The 15,810-nt window shown below is 40.2% G+C and overlaps 2 protein-coding genes across 10 annotated transcripts; both read right to left on the bottom strand.

The window, feature by feature from the left end:
- Window positions 1-177: 177 nt before the first annotated feature.
- Window positions 178-8,737, bottom strand: cd7al (cd7 antigen-like). 7 transcript variants are annotated; one of them, XM_029504444.1, is made up of 9 exons: window positions 8,670-8,737; window positions 6,551-6,683; window positions 5,663-5,788; window positions 4,551-4,569; window positions 4,399-4,462; window positions 3,720-4,073; window positions 2,600-2,968; window positions 1,512-1,609; window positions 178-1,105 (listed from the first exon to the last, which is right to left on the bottom strand). In XM_029504444.1, the coding sequence occupies exons 5-9, from the start codon at window positions 4,460-4,462 to the stop codon at window positions 893-895; spliced, it is 1,098 nt and encodes a 365-aa protein (XP_029360304.1). In that variant the 5' UTR covers window positions 4,551-4,569; window positions 5,663-5,788; window positions 6,551-6,683; window positions 8,670-8,737; the 3' UTR covers window positions 178-892. The 7 variants fall into 7 exon arrangements, with proteins under 7 accessions (XP_029360304.1, XP_029360278.1, XP_029360295.1 ...); XM_029504418.1 differs by having other exon boundaries at window positions 4,399-4,569; XM_029504435.1 differs by lacking the exon at window positions 4,551-4,569.
- Window positions 8,738-8,739: 2 nt separating this feature from the next.
- Window positions 8,740-15,358, bottom strand: znf207b (zinc finger protein 207, b). 3 transcript variants are annotated; one of them, XM_029504380.1, is made up of 12 exons: window positions 15,040-15,358; window positions 14,331-14,457; window positions 14,050-14,188; window positions 13,669-13,854; window positions 13,307-13,382; window positions 13,066-13,127; window positions 12,791-12,930; window positions 12,383-12,481; window positions 11,283-11,534; window positions 10,775-10,931; window positions 10,372-10,548; window positions 8,740-10,101 (listed from the first exon to the last, which is right to left on the bottom strand). In XM_029504380.1, exons 1-11 carry the CDS (start codon window positions 15,078-15,080, stop codon window positions 10,397-10,399), a joined length of 1,431 nt encoding a protein of 476 aa, XP_029360240.1. In that variant the 5' UTR covers window positions 15,081-15,358; the 3' UTR covers window positions 8,740-10,101; window positions 10,372-10,396. The 3 variants fall into 3 exon arrangements, with proteins under 3 accessions (XP_029360240.1, XP_029360231.1, XP_029360248.1); XM_029504371.1 differs by having other exon boundaries at window positions 8,980-10,548; window positions 15,040-15,355; XM_029504388.1 differs by lacking the exon at window positions 12,383-12,481 and having other exon boundaries at window positions 8,983-10,548; window positions 15,040-15,340.
- Between the last annotated feature and the right edge of the window lie 452 nt (window positions 15,359-15,810).

The following is a 15,810-nucleotide window of genomic DNA, read 5'->3' as shown; positions in this document are numbered from 1 at the left end:
GAAAAATGTCTGTAACTGAAATACAAAGTTGTGGCTTTTAATGTTGTTCTTTTTTCTCCTCATAGAATGTGATTGTTAAGGACATGCACCAGAAAAAAATGTTTCCATGAATTATGGAGCTTCTTTCGGACTATATTAATAAATTACAAATTTTCTTGGCTGTTACTCGGTGTTGTAGTTTTTTTTTTTTTTTTTTTATTTGCTTTGTTTGTCTCACCCATGACTCAAAAGGATTCTAAAACTGTAATTTTAATACAGGCAGTGTGTAAGTGCCACAGAGGGATCCCAAGCCTGGCCTTCCCTTTGTTCCTGTACTGCCGGAATGCTTCATGGAAATATTTACCATTTATATTATTTTATCACTGAGGCATGTTTTTAAAGTGGTTTCCTGTTTTCTCAGTTATTGGTCTATAAGAGTGCACAAGAATTGCTGTAATTTTTCATGACTACTTGAGCAAACAGTTTAAACTGTCTTCCAGGAAACAGTGTTAGCAAGGGGGAGGATGCAACATCAATATGACAACAGACTCTACTTGTAACTCAACTTACATTTTGACAATGATGGACTGACTTTTAGAAAAACAAAGATTTTGACCATAACTGGCCTGAACAGTGTCCCACGGGATGCCAACAGTTTATTTTGCAGAGTCCGACCGACAAAGTGTGCTGGACAATCACACAAAAGGTGTTTAAAAAAGGAGACCACAGGACACCTTTAATTTCATGAAATTGCCAAAACATGGTTATTTTACAGACTTAAGAGTGTCTTATTTATTTAAAAAAAATACACTGCACTAACACTGCTGAAAAAATATGGACAATAGTCTTCTTAAAGTATCAGGAAAAAAAAATCCAAACAAACAAAAAAACTTGAAAATGGAAATTTTTCTCGTTAGGTTCTGGGACAGAAACCCCCAATTGGACTTTCATAATGATTTTCAGAGCTGGGTCTCTTTGCGGGGCAGTTTCTGTACTCAGAAGTTTCCATTTCCTCCAGAATGTGAGAGGCCACTTTTTGCCGAGGGCTCTGCACCCCGACCATCTCCTCGTAGATTGGTGCTTGTGGGTGTGACTTCACGCTCCGGCGTGCTTTACCCAGATGAGTCTGAGACAGAAGGAAATCAAATCAGTGAACACACACTCTTCATTTCCTGCCTTAAAATCACTGTTTGTCTTTTTTTTTTTGTCAAGGCAGCATCCTCAGCAGGAAGTTCTCTCAAGGTGTCATTCTCGCTATGTTTTACACTTATTCTGAAAACACACTGTAGTTCAGCACCCGAATAAATGTATTCTAATTCAAAAGAAGGAAAGGAGGGGTCTCAGAACCTTCCTTACTGAACTGAGGAAGAAAACGTGACAGCTGTCAGCAACAAATTATGAAACTTGTGTGGTTTTGTGGTGAGCTACAGAGGAACTCTCAGGCACGCTCTCAACTATAAGGTGCCAATACATATGTTCATTTTTGCTACTGCAATTCTGAGCAACATATTAGATACTGCGGGTCCTCTCACTTTGTAAATCACAAATCCACCAAGGATGATGAAGACGATGACCACTGCAGACAGAACATACAGCAGAGTGACATAGTTGGAGCAGCCACAGTCGATGCCTGTGAAGAGGCAGAGGAGGAGGAAAAAGAAATTAGAGGGTTGACTTCACTGAAAGAGCAGGAAAACAAACACAAAATGAAAACATTTTATAAGATAAAAACAGTAACAACAGAAAAGCAGCACTAAGCTAAAAGGCTCAAATCGAACATACTGAAGTTGCATAAAGCACTGAGTGAAAACAACTTCCTCGTTTCATGTTGTAATTTCAAATGTGTCATTCTTCTGAATGCAGAATTCAGATGATTATTAGATTATTTAAATTCTACTGAGTAGAGTTTAGATGATTTATGTTGATAGACAATCTACAACATAAATCATAAAAGTTGATATATTACTTATAGTCAAAGAGGATTTTCAATGTTTATTCCTGTCAAAAACTCTAAAACTGAAAAACAAAACACCAGCTGACTCATTTCCTAAAACAGGAATATTATTCAGGGAATATTTTCATATGAATAAACATTTCGTTCTGTATATCTGTAGAGCAGCAGGACATTTGTGTGAGGGATTATCTGGAAAGTTCTAGGACAGAGGGATAAACATGTTCATACCAGCCACCTGCTGACTAATCAACAGGATAATCTTTCATATTACTACAAACATCATGTATGAATTAAAATTGTTCAAATACTTTCCATGTATGCATGTGAATAAGACTTTCCCACACAGACATACCAACAAAAAAAGTAAGTATATTGTGAAATTTGTCAGCAACACAATATATAGTGCCTAAATTCCTTTTATCGTCATGATCATTAGAATTGGGTTTGTCCTCCCGTGAATATCTGCCAACACCTTTGACAACCAGCTATAGTGAAGACACTGACTCAGAGCAGCAGCGTTGGATGGACATTGATAGTACACTGAAACAGCAGAAAAGATGAGAAGAGGGTTGCCATGAACAGAAAGTATCCTGGCTCTCTAAAATCTGAAAAATGGAAGTTGGCTGCAGTAACCCGTAGAACAGATCGTGCTGTCAGATAACCCACCTTGCACAGAAACAAAAATTACTCTCCTCCCTAGACTGGTGCTGCTGTCAGACCTGCCAGGTACGAGCAGCTGGCAGCTGTACCTGGCACTGTCCTCCGGCTGGAGCTGCAGCAGGGTGAGGTTGTAGGTGATGCCACCGGGGCCAGGCTCCGAGGACAGACGGACCCTCTCAGCGGGGAAATGAGAAGCGCTGCTCGGACGGTGACGCTTTGAATGGTACAAGACCTCCACAGGATCAGAGCCCCTCTGTCGCTTCAGGCTCACCCCCTCCACAGCCGAGTTTTCCCCAACCGGGGGGTAACAAGGGAGCACAACAGAGCCCCCGGCACATGTCTCAACCAAAGTCATGCTCACCGGCTCAGAGGCATCTCCAGAGAGGACAGGAGAGGGGGAAAAGACTGATGTAATGTACAGCGGCAGCACTCAGTTTAAAATCATCTGGACTAAACACAGAGGCCTCATCGAGAAAGCCTGAAAGCGTTTTTCAGCAGGAATCGCTGAATACAGCCTTTTACGTCAATGCACACATGAATACATGTACAGTCAACAGGCAGTTAAGACCTGTGTTGAGCACTTTTTAGATAGGAACTACAGTTTATCCACACATTAAACTGCAGTTATGTCAGACTGTCCTTGGCTGTGCGATCATGTGAACATCAGTCCTTGTGACTAACTTACCAGAGTGAGTCATGATGATGATCAGGGCTGTTGTTTTTATTAAATACAGGCTTCATGGTACTATTGTTAGACTAACTATATTTTTAGAATTAATGTGTTTTTAATCATTAATTCCTCATATTTGGCAACATTTCATTAATAAAAACCAATTTTTTTGGGTTGCCAGATTGTGAATATCCCCCTCTAACATACCTATATAATAAAGCCCAATTAAGAACCATTCTCTCTAATGTATGAGATGAGAGATGAGGTAGAAATGTTGACGAAACAAACAGCTCTGAAATGTGACCCATCCTGTCAATGACAGCGCAGCTGTTATCGACATTGTTCTCATGGTAATTTTCAGTAGTTTCAGAAAGAGCTGAGCCCTTTTGTGGGTGACAGCTGGGTTAAAGGTGTTGTGGGATGAAACTTGAAAAAAGAAAAGCAAGAAAGACTCACCAGGCGTCACAAAGAGGAAGAATTCAGTGCTCCCGTTTATGTGCTCGTCTTCAGAGGAAGGGATGTCCACAACAAACTCACAAGTGTATCGGTCTGTGTCGGCGGCCACCAGCTGAGAGATGGTTACATTCACATTGTGGTTGCTCGGGTCTCCGCTGATACTTAAGCGCCTCTTGTTACTATCGTTGTGTGCAGTGAATTCATTTTGGGTGTACATGAACAGCACACTGGCTGGATGCAGCCAGCTGCGCTTCAGGTAAAAGCCAAAGGGAGAGCGGTCCCTCTGATCAATCACACAGGTCAGGACTACAGATTCCCCTTCATGCCTCTCCAAGAACTGAAGATCACTGTGCACTGGATAGACACAAAAAAAAGCATTATATATGTGTGTGTGTGTGTGCATGAAAAAAAACACCAAATAGGAAATGTGCAACCACTGGTTAAAACAAATATACATATATTTTTTTAGTAACCTTCCAACCGACCAGTCAATATACAGAAGGAGAAAACAAAATAACAGTACAAACCCCTCTAATGTGACTAAATGTCCTAAAAATTCCGAGTGAATTCAGAAATTTCACTAGTAATTTAGAAAACAAATCATAGCAGCGTACAAGTGTTGCTACTGTGCTATTTATCAAAGTATCAAAGTACAGACTGACAGCAGAGTACTACTTACCAAATGTCGTTTGTGTGATGAGCCACAGGAAGGCCAGGCACTGTGGGATGTGGGATCCAGTCATCTTTAACACAGTCAGGAGAAACTGATCAAGATCCTGAGGTCAGAAGTCAGTGATGTAAACCATGACAGCGCAGCCACTCAGTACTCACTGTCCAACTCTGGTTAACTCTATATGAAACCAAGAGGAACCTCCAATAAGCTCCACCTTCAAATGTCAAGATGCAGACAAGAGGAAGCACACTCAACAGCACTTATGCTCCTTTTCAGGATGTGTGTGAATGAATTTAAACATCTCCATTCAGCACAGCTGAGACACAAAGGATCAGATCATTGAACGACTGCTGAACATCAACATCGCAATTTGTGCATGTTGCTCTTGAACCGGTTAAGTCCAAACCTCATTTAACATACTCTCTCTCTTTCGTATAAAAATAATTATTATAGATTAGTTTTTTACTTATATTGTAGGCGTATAAATTTTGTTTCATGTACAAAAAACATACAAATGACACTAGTATTAACCTAGTAGTTTGGGGTTTTGCTTAGTTTTTTTTGGGAGAGGGTGAAAGGATTTAATCGAATTTACATCAATACCAAACTTGCCACACAAAAAAACATTTTTTGTTTTTTACATATTATAGAGGAAATGATACTGACTTCCAGTCTGTGAACAGGATGTGTCTGCATTTTGGTGATTATCTACATTTGTGGGCAGAAAACCCAAAAACCAGACCGCTCACTGAAGAAGCTTGATGCAAACGTCTGTTAGTTTTATAACAGAACCGAATGACTAAAAATAAAAAAATAAAAAAAAATTACTGAATTTATACAAATGCTGCTTAGTTGTCTGTGTTTAAGGTGTGTTTAGACAATGTTATGAAAGCAAAATGTTCTAATGATTTGGTGGCTCTGTTAAACTGGATTCACTGTTCTTGAAGAGTGCTGGTCGGTTTAAAATGATCATTTCAGCACTTCTGAAATTTAGGCAAATTTTGAAATTAAAAGGACAAATTGTTGTGGTGATGTATTCTGTAATAGGATGTGTTATAGTTACTAGTTATTTCTCTCAAAAATTAACTGATTTAATAATTGAGTTCGAGCATCAACAAAGTAACTAGTAAACAGGGAAGTAACTTCTGTGTTAGGTTTTTGTTTTTTTTTGGTGGTTTGTTTTATGTACCAGTATCAATTTTGGTCCATTAAAAATGAATTTAATAAATGAAATGGACACCTAATAGAATGTAATGTCTGTATTTGCTACCTGACTTGTCTCCACCTGCTGCCTGCGTCTGGGTCTGTTTCAAGAAGGAACTTCAGAAAACGCTTAAGTCACGTCAACTCTGAACTTCTGGTTCCTGAACAGCTGAGTCCATTGCGTCCACCAAGACTAGTAAAAGGCAACACAATACTACGTCTCACTATGGCAACAGGAGACAACATGGGACTTTTCCAGTCTAAAATTAGAAATCATCAGTGAATTTACAGTGAGTTTGAAGGGACTTTTAGGGGTAAAAGGTAACAATGCAAAAGTTTTAATGACTGAATAAATACACATTTATTTCATATTTAATCACACGTAATATTGTAGACGAAAACTGGTGTAGCTGTATTTAATTTAAAATTCATTTTCATTTAGGAGCAATCCCCTGAGACTTAGGAGCAGCTTAAAATGAAATATAAGAGCATAATTAAAACAGATCTGAGCCAATCACCCCCAAGGTAACGCGCGCATTCATACAATCTAACAGGCCTAGGCCTTTGTTTTCTTTTAAACATTCTTACAGATATATTTATTTAGCTATGGGTTGGGTTTTTCATTTCGCAGATTTTGATGGAAATATCTGCCCTGTGGCACCACAAAGGAACTCCTTGCAGGTGTAAATAGGCACTTGAGATGGAGGCAAATATTAGGTTAAAGTAAAAATGAAACATTGCTGTCAGAGTCTTACAGAGGTTACTGCTAACTATCAGTAACACTTCCTTCCATTCTTGTGTGATGTATGCTGTGATATTAGATCATTCTACAGAATTAACCTCTGGCGTTGACAATGTGTGACTGCGCAGTAGAATTTGACCGACCCTCATCCTCATCCCAGCGGCACTCTGTTGAAAAGGATAACAATTCCCATTTGGTTCAGTGTAGGCTTACCATGAGGTGAAACAGTCACAGGGAGCGGTCTTTCAGCAGGCCTGTGGTCATCTCCACCCGAGATCTCATCCTGCAATGGGCCCCATTAAAATGCTGTTGGAGGCTGGCTCAGGGGTTAGCAGAGACAGAAGGCCTGTAAGTAAGTAAGATTGTTCGTAAAGACATCTTGCCTCCATACTTGTAATAATAGGCACAGCATCATGTGGTTTTCACACTGCAGGGAAGTGTTACTTGTGGCATTGTGATGTCGCTGACAGTTTGAGACAGTAGTCAAAGTGAGGAGGTAGTGATAGGAATGTGAAGGCCATCAATGCAGCCAATCACTTTAGGAAATCCTAAAAGAAATTCAAATGAATAATCCCAGTCTCAAGTCACGGCACCATGTTAACAGAATAGAATTTATAATCATTAATTTAAACAGATGTCAAATGCACACTTGAAGGGGGGGGGGAAGTCATCTGGAAATGTAATTCATCAAATCTGAGCCTAAAAATCTTTCATTTATCTCACTCAACGTGAACTTACAACTTTACAAGTTAAGGGCATGCCATGTTCGGAGAAAAAAAATATATCTATACAAATACATATAACACATCTACAGGCCTCTGTAACAGCCCAACCAGGATGTTTATTCAGAGGGATGGCCTAAAATGTGCATCAGATGGAGAGAATGAACCGAAGAAAGAGAAAATGAAATGGCGTTCACTGGTGAGCAGTCAAGAGAAAGTTTAGGCCATCGCTGACATGCAGGCAGATGTGAAACTGGACGTTAACTCTGCACCACCATGGTTTGTCATTCATTTGATTCTAAGGTCTTGGAACAAATAGAGGATGACGTTTATCTTGAGCAAACTGTTTGCTCTGTGGTTCAGTCATCTGAACCACAATCTCAAAACACAAATGATACAAAAGTAGCTCTGAAAAGACAATGCTGCAGTGTGCACGCACAAAAAAAAAAACAAAACAAAACAAACAAACAAACAAACAAGTAGATCATTTGGCACCTCAACACCACACTAACCACAAAGTCACTGAACAAGTGACTGGTTCCTGGAAAATGTATACCATTACCCTGCATGATAAAGGAAGCAACAAAGGTAAGTCAGATCATTCAAAGCCTGAAAGGCTCGAGTTTTTCCATTGAATTACTTTTTGCACCAATACTTGCATCTGATAGCTACAGTTCAGAAAATCTCAAAATCTTTAGATGTACTGCTAAAACAACTGCAGCTGCAGTAGATTCAACTTCCTCAGAGAACGATGAGCTGGGTGACTCTGAATCTACACCCCAGCATCCTGCAAACAAATCTATCAATGTGTGGGGGTCAGAGTGTTGAATGTTCACCTCAGGCTGTGGTGAACTGGTTCCTGCACCGAGAACGTCAATATGAGTCACATTTTAAGCTGATAATGGAAGAAAGGACAAGCGCACTGAATGATGCATTTAGTTTATTTAAAAATAATGAACCTTGGTCGCATTTCTTTTCAAGTGTTGGGCCATTTGGAGCGATACAATTAGGAAATCCACATTTAAGCGCTAATACATTTTCACTTCATCTGTCAAATGTTGAAAGGGTCACATAACCAGTAGCTACAAGAAACAAACAAAAACACCTTTCTTCAAGTAGAAAACTGCTGACTTATTTTACATTTTATTTGTACAGGTTTTCATATCCATTCCTCCATGTCAAATATTCATTTGCGTGGAAAAAATTAAACCGCAACATAACTTTGCAGGGCATCACTGTGGTGAATTAACCTTTTAAGAAGTCAAACTGAAAAGTTTGGGGGTCTTGCTGACTCTGAATTACAAAGCTTGCTTCAAACACAGAACCTTCAAGTTGCTTACAACTTACCATGTTAGTCTTTTTTTGTTTTTACCCAACACAACAAAAGCACAGGATCATTTGAATCCAATATTTACAGGACATTGCAGGTCTTTGTAGACGTTGGTAACTAACATGAAATGAACATGTCACATAAAACATGTTCTTCCATTGCAAAAACACACCACCTAGAGTATAGCCTGCAATAGTCAACATTTTAAACAAAGTAAAACAAGGCCTCCCGTCCAGTTCAACGGGACAGCCCTGCACTGTAATAAATATCAGGTACTTACTGGGTTTAACTGACCTGTCATGCCAGCTGAGTGGGCTTTAAAGCTGAAAAGCTGATATGATGGGCTACAGACAACAAAAACAAATACAGAGCAGTAAGTGATATGGGCAGAGTAAAAACTTTTGCCACGCTAAATAACTATTAATTCTCATACACTTTTCTTCAGTGTGCACAATACTAATGCTGATATTTCTGTTTACATCTTTGTGCAAGCATGTTTATTCTGATATAGCGTTTTGTACAGCAGGATGGCTGCAGATGATACTGACTGATGAGGGGGGAGAGAAAAAAAAAAAAAAATGCGGAGACCAAAAAAAAAAACAAACAAAACAAAAAAACATCAACACAAGCTAGCACTGTAGTAAATGCCAAATGTAACTAAACAATATTTCTTTAGGGCATCATTTATGTTTATATGTCACAAACTTGGTTTAGCTGTCAATCATTGTCAACTGTTGCAGCTGTAGGTGGGTGAAAAGGTTATTTCTTTATGACTTATTTCTATTTCGGTCATTACATTTTGAAGCATTTACTTTCCACAGTGCTTGCAGACTTTGATACATCCATACATACAGTTTAACAACTTCCACTGGGACAAACAATGAAGTTGGTGATCACTGAATTTCAGATACATCAGCTGCAAACAGTTGAACAGAGAGTCATGGACCAAATAACTCAAATATAAGTAAATCTAAAAGGACTTCTCAAAAATGGAATTTAACACAGAGCTACAATATTGTTGGGCTTAGTAATTTGTCTATCATTTGAATGCTTAGGGACATGATTATGGCTTATGGAAAACATTGACAAAGCATCCATGCATGACTATGCATGTACAAACAAACAATCAAGAAGGAAATGTGGTTTTACATTTATAAATCGGAATTTTCATCAACTTCCACATCATGGTTATTTGGAACGAGAAGATGGCCAACATCTTAACTTGGAGCTAGAGGTACAAAGGATTAAGTTGGACTACACAAATGGTGGCAAACTTTGTTTAAATACCTGATGAAATCCTGTAACAGAGCCACATGTCTATAAACACAACACTAGTACAAACCTTTACGACTCACCTCCATGTATGTCAGGACAAACCAGCATTGGATTTCAAGATGGATTTTATTACAACAGATTCATAAAACATTACAAAGGATGCATTCAGGTACCCCTTTAACCAGGAAAATATTAAAAACAAACCTGAAATAAGAATAAAGCTAGAGACTGATGAGTCATGGATTTGTAATCCTACTCAATTGGAATCATTTTCATTGCTGAGACCCTCACCAACCAAGGTTGGGGACGCAAGTCCAACAGCACCTAAGTATGCTGTGAGGGCCTCAATCACTATCAAACAAACAAAATTAATCAAATGGTTACAAGAGAAACTTGCCTTTGTAAGGGGGTTGGGTACGTTCATGTAACTCCAGCAGCTTCAAAAGAAATATGAATCATTTTACCACACTTCACTTCTATAAACCTGAGTGAAACCTATGGGAAAAATATATCCTCACATGTAATAGTCACAAAATAGCTGTCAGGAACTTATGTGGTGTTTGGCTGTATTCCAATATAGTTGTTACATTAAATGTCCACGTGTTCTTAACAAATAATGTTTGTCTTCACCACCACTGGTTTTACTGCTTTTTGCTTGCAGCTAGGTTTGTAAAAACATGGATGAGAGAAAGGTGTTAACCTCAAACCTAATGTGGTGGCTGCTTTGCTGCTTCAGTAGCGCCCAGCTGGAGACATGACAGGCGGCCTCATGCCCATGGGAGGGCCTCCCTGGTAAGGCGGCACCATAGGAGGACCCTGCCCATATGGAGGCATCCCTCCTGGCATGTACCCTGGCATACCCTGAGGAGGAGCACCATACTGACCTACAGAGGGAACACAGGAAGAGTAGGATGTATAAATGCTGCAGTTCATACAGAGTATGACACATGTTGCCATTCCCTGTCTGAACCAATTTGCATTTTCAGCTGAAGAGTACTAGTATGACTCAGTAAGTTTTTCATAAAACTCACAAAACCAAAGTGCTTTTAAAAGAACAGAAACACTCTTTCATGGATGGTTAGATTGGCTTAGTATAAAGCTTTCTCTCACCATGCATGGGATGCCTCATGCCAGGCTGCTGTGGTGGCATTCCTTGCTGTGGGGGCATCATGCTGCCCACAGCTGCCACTGAGGGAGCAGCCGCATGGGCCTGACCCGCTCTGGGTATAAGACGCTGGTATCGGGGCAGTTGAGCCTTCATCTCCTCCTATTGGAAGGGACAACACACAAAGCAGGCATTCAGACTCAAGAAACACTGGGATGCCCCTTAGAGTACAAAGATAAATGCTCACAATGATGAGGAATTGGGTACCAATGTTGGCGTGCCCTGATTTCACACTGAGGATATTCAAGTTCAGAATCATCCTTCAATATAACCACAAAACAGAGACTAAGAAAGAGTAAAAAGATATACAGTCTAAATATTCTTGGATATTTTGTGTATATTCCATGATTAATTTCCTATAAAAAACATATTGTCCATCACTCAATATACTGTTATATGTATCAGTCATTACTTACTGTGAAAAGGTCAAAATAGAAAGCTCAAGCAACTTACCAGTGAGATATCCTCATCAGGGTGGATCAACTTACTGGTTGCACTCGTGGTGGTGAGGGTGGCAGGCTTACTGGTCACTGTGGCTGGGGGTTTAGCCACAGTGCTGCTAGAGGGGTTAGAAGAGGAAGAAGTGGAAGAGGAAGAGGAGACAGAGGGCTGGGTATAGGCAGGGAATGTTGCTTTGGGAGGGTCAGAGGATGCAGCTGTACTGTGGGAATTTGAAGCTGGAGCTCCTGAAGCACTCTGCTGGGCCTGTGCAGACAGACAAAAGGTAACTGCATGGTTTAAAAACCAAACACAGACAAAAACAAAGCAAACAAATACATAAACAAAATAAATAAATATGAAGTTTTTTTTATACACCCTTTCTAAACTCAAAATGAAACTTAAGACCCCACCAATCAACAGATTGTACATTAGTTACAGTTATAAAAAATAACCTTAAAGGGGGTGGGGGGGGGTTACACTCTACATTCATCTTTATCATCGTTACTAATGATTGGGTTATTGAATTTCCGAGGAAATGAAAACCATTGAGGACATTGAACATAGAGTTGGATTCCACTTAAAATGTGAAATTTATTCACCCATCCCACTAGGGAATTATATATATTTTATGTAATTTATAATTCAGGAAACTAAATTAAATGCTAGATGTACACATTTTGCTGTGTCCATTACATGAGACAAGCTAAATTCATAACAACAAATTAGTAGAGGATCTACAAATCCTAAGATACAGTCAATTCACATCAAACAACGATATTTCAAAGCATGAGTAGTTTTTGCAGAATTCATGCTTCAGAGGTTCGGCAAAATGTGATGCGAAATGAAATGGATGTGAGTCCTTTGATATGCCTCATTCTGTGTTAATAAAATAAAGCACATGCACAATAATTAAGATCCCAGACAAATATGCCAATTCTTGTCAGGGACAATTTTCTAGTGACGGCAGCTAACGTGCTTGTTTTGATGCACACAGGTTTACAGGAAAATACTGTTAATCTGTTTAGTTGATAGCTTCAGAATTTATAGGGAGTTGATAGATAGGCAACATGCAGCTGCCACAGCCCAAGTCAAAGTCCTGTCTGTGAGCATACTTGTGGCGTGTTAGGAAAAAGAGGCTGGGAAGAAGCAGAGTGAAGGTCTGCAGGTGCAGACGAAACAGCTGCCGTGCTGCTGTGAACACCAGAGCCCATCTGCAGCATGGCGAAAAGGAGATCACAGCATTGGCATGTAACGTGTCCAAAATAGATCCACCAAAACTCAATTTCAAAAACTAAATATTAGTGACACTGCTTTAAAAAATTAAGCTAGAAAGACACAAAGAAATGAACTCTTGTTAAAGAGGAAATGAGACATTAGTAATACGTGAGGCCTGAAAATAAAGTGTTGGTAATATTCTTAATTGGCACACTTGCAAAAGACCAACTGGCTGTATAACTGATGGTCTGTTCTGGGATAAAAGTATGCATCTATATATGCTGTAGGCTTTGCAAGGTGCCCACCTGTGCTGCACTGGGGAAAAGAGGTTTGGTAACTGTTGGTTGGGCTGCTGGTGCTGCCTGTCGACTAGGTATTGCTCCTGCGGCAGGAGCTGGGGCCATGTGGGGCATCCCTGGCCTTGGAGCCATGTGAGGTGGCATTCCTGAGGACATATCCAGACATATCTGATTAACATTTTACCATTAAAACATAAACCCAAAAAATAATGAAATAACTAAATGTTGAGTTAATTGAAATACATTAGACATTGATGTTCGTGTCGGCAGACAAAACTCACCAGGAGGAATACCAGGCATTCCTGGCATCATAGGAGGCATCATTCCTCCCATCGGCATCATCCTACAAAAGATATTGATTTGAATGATAACTACAACAAAAAATTCTAATATCCCCAACCAAACCTAGAACTTGTTGTATGAGCATTACAATAAGGCCAAGAGATTAGTAAAGAATCAAAGAGAATAGACCACTATAGCTGTGAGGCTATCATAATAAGGAGTTAATGAAGGAGCTCTCACCCTGGTGGCATTCCATGCATAGCAGGGGGCATGCCATGCATCATGTGAGGAACACCTGGCATCATGGGAGGCATTCCTGCAGAAATTAATTTTCGTTTACTAACAGTTCAACGCTGCATCTCTGAAAGAGCATCAATGCAAACCAGAGAATTAAAGAATACATATCCAACAATTTCACAATCTCTTCAATTTTTCCCAGCTGTACCAGTTGCTGCATCAGCTCAATAAAGTAAATTTTAACAGACTGCAGGTCTGAATCTGTTGATACTGTGTGCTCTTGTTTAGATAAAACATTCAAATGTTGACTTAAGAGTTAAACCACTGATAAGATTGTGAAATACAGAGATGAGTTAACGCCAAACCTTGATATCCTCCAGGAGGCATCGCAGGTGCACCTGCCACAGGAGGCATCCCAGGCTGGGCCATAGGAGTAGCGTAGCCTGTCTGGGGCTGAACAGACACTACCTGCTGAGCTGATGGTCCTGCTTCGTCATCGTCATCATCCTCATCAGAGTCATCTTGATTATTTGACTTCTTCTTTTGGCTCTCTAAAAACAAAATGGTAATGTTCATATAAGCTCGTAGCCACACAAGCTTAAGGAACAAAGTCCAGGATTAACCCTGTAGCTGAAGCACATTTCAACACATAGTATTACTGCATATTTTATATTGTTTGTATAATTTAAATTGGCCATCTAGGCTTTAATCCACAAAAGACACTATCACTATGAAAATGTACAAACCTTGTGATTTCTGTTCTAATGTTCGTCTTCTCTCCTGCATGTCTTTCTCTGGAATCCCCTCCATGCCATAGATTTCGAGCTCAATGTCTGTTCTTCCAGGAATTGCATTTGGTACACTGTCAATTGTCTCTTTGTGTACCTGAAATGCATATTAAGTGCATAGTATAATATCAAGCATCAACATATTCATTTTCTACTTTAACCGTTTAAGGGGAACCATTAAAAGAAACAAGCATTGCAGCATAATAAAGCATGATAAATGATCAAGTAAAGGCACCCACCTGCATGCAGTGAATGGCCAAGCCCGGGCCAGTGTACAACTTTTTGTGGCAAATGTGGCATTTAAAATGCTTCGCCTTTTGATGTTGGATGAGGATCTTTTCATCATCAAAGTCTCGGTTGCAGTACCTTCAGGAAGGAGTTAAGAATCGTGGCCGAAACGAAACGTGAATAAATAGCACCATCCAGAGAGTCAAGTTCAGAGATGGGAATCAAACAAAAGTCTGGAAATTAACGACAGCGTTTCAGCTGAGAATTGAGGGCTCAGTAGGCGCAGCAATGCGGAAACGAGCGTGAAGCGTTTATCAGAACTTTGTCTGTGTTTTAGACTGCCCGATTCCCCCAGAGCGCAACCAGCGGAGTGAACGACGAGAAAAATAAGAAAACTGCTTTCCTAGTTTCAGATTTACAGCTCCAGACTTGCTAACCTGAAACGCCTGTGTGGCTAACGCGTTAGCTAACACTTTAGGTAACCTTGTTTTCTTTTGTATAACCTTTAATTCAACACGTTCCACCCCAGTACGAATACACAATTCGCCCAACATTTTACATACACAGTATAAGATCACTCTTGTGGTGTTTTCGCAGGAAACAGTTCAACACTGTGCTACAAACCGACGTAAGGGCTAGCTTGGCCTCCCTTTTGTCAAGCTAACGTGTAGCACCTCGCATTTCAACGGCGGATATTTGCGCCTCCAACAAAAAGGATACCAACACCATGGCTTCATCTGCTTCTTCTTTTTTCGTCCCATGTTGAATGAATACTGAGAAAGATGTCTAACAACGGCAAACACTGGTCTTATTATCTGTTTGGCAACGGCATGCTGTAGTCCCGAAATAACGCCGAAAATGGCGCCGAGCTGGAGGAAGTGAGAGTGTGAGGCCGAAGTGTCGCGTGACCGGAAACAGACGCCCGCTCCTGGAATCACCAGAGGACAGAAGATCAATGATCCAACGTGTGATTGTTTTATCTTCCGACGGTCAAAGTCAGACTCACAGCTTTGGGCCGGCAGGCGGTTTTGCCAGTCACTTCAAACGTGTTCCTGATCACAAAACACTCATCGGAGGCCAGAAACGGGCTGACAACTGACACGTTGACGAAAAAATTTCGTATTCGTGGGATTTTTCCTCTGATTTTTCCTCTGATTTTTCCTCTGATCTCTGTGTCTAACGTAGCCCTGAGGATCATTTGAACCTCAGCCCGCTGCTGCTGGAAAACTGCAGTTTAAACAATGTCCACCTGATGGAGACAGCGAAGCAGGGAAAGATTCAGGCCCTGCCAAGCAGCAATGGATGGTTGTTTAAGGAACATCCTTTCCTGGAAATGTTATCCGTTTCTGCTGTGTAGAAATTGACTCATTCATGATCAGTCGGCACCTCTGGGATGACCTGGCATGTCAACACCGAGCTAAGCTTCATCAGCCACCAAAGTTATTGGCCAGGATGTGACCTATGAAGATGATGAAAGGACTGCAAAATAGC

Source organism: Echeneis naucrates, chromosome 1 (genome assembly GCF_900963305.1).
Source record: "Echeneis naucrates chromosome 1, fEcheNa1.1, whole genome shotgun sequence".
NCBI classification, from domain to species: Eukaryota; Metazoa; Chordata; class Actinopteri; order Carangiformes; family Echeneidae; genus Echeneis; species Echeneis naucrates.
This window is presented reverse-complemented; position numbering and strand designations above follow the sequence as displayed.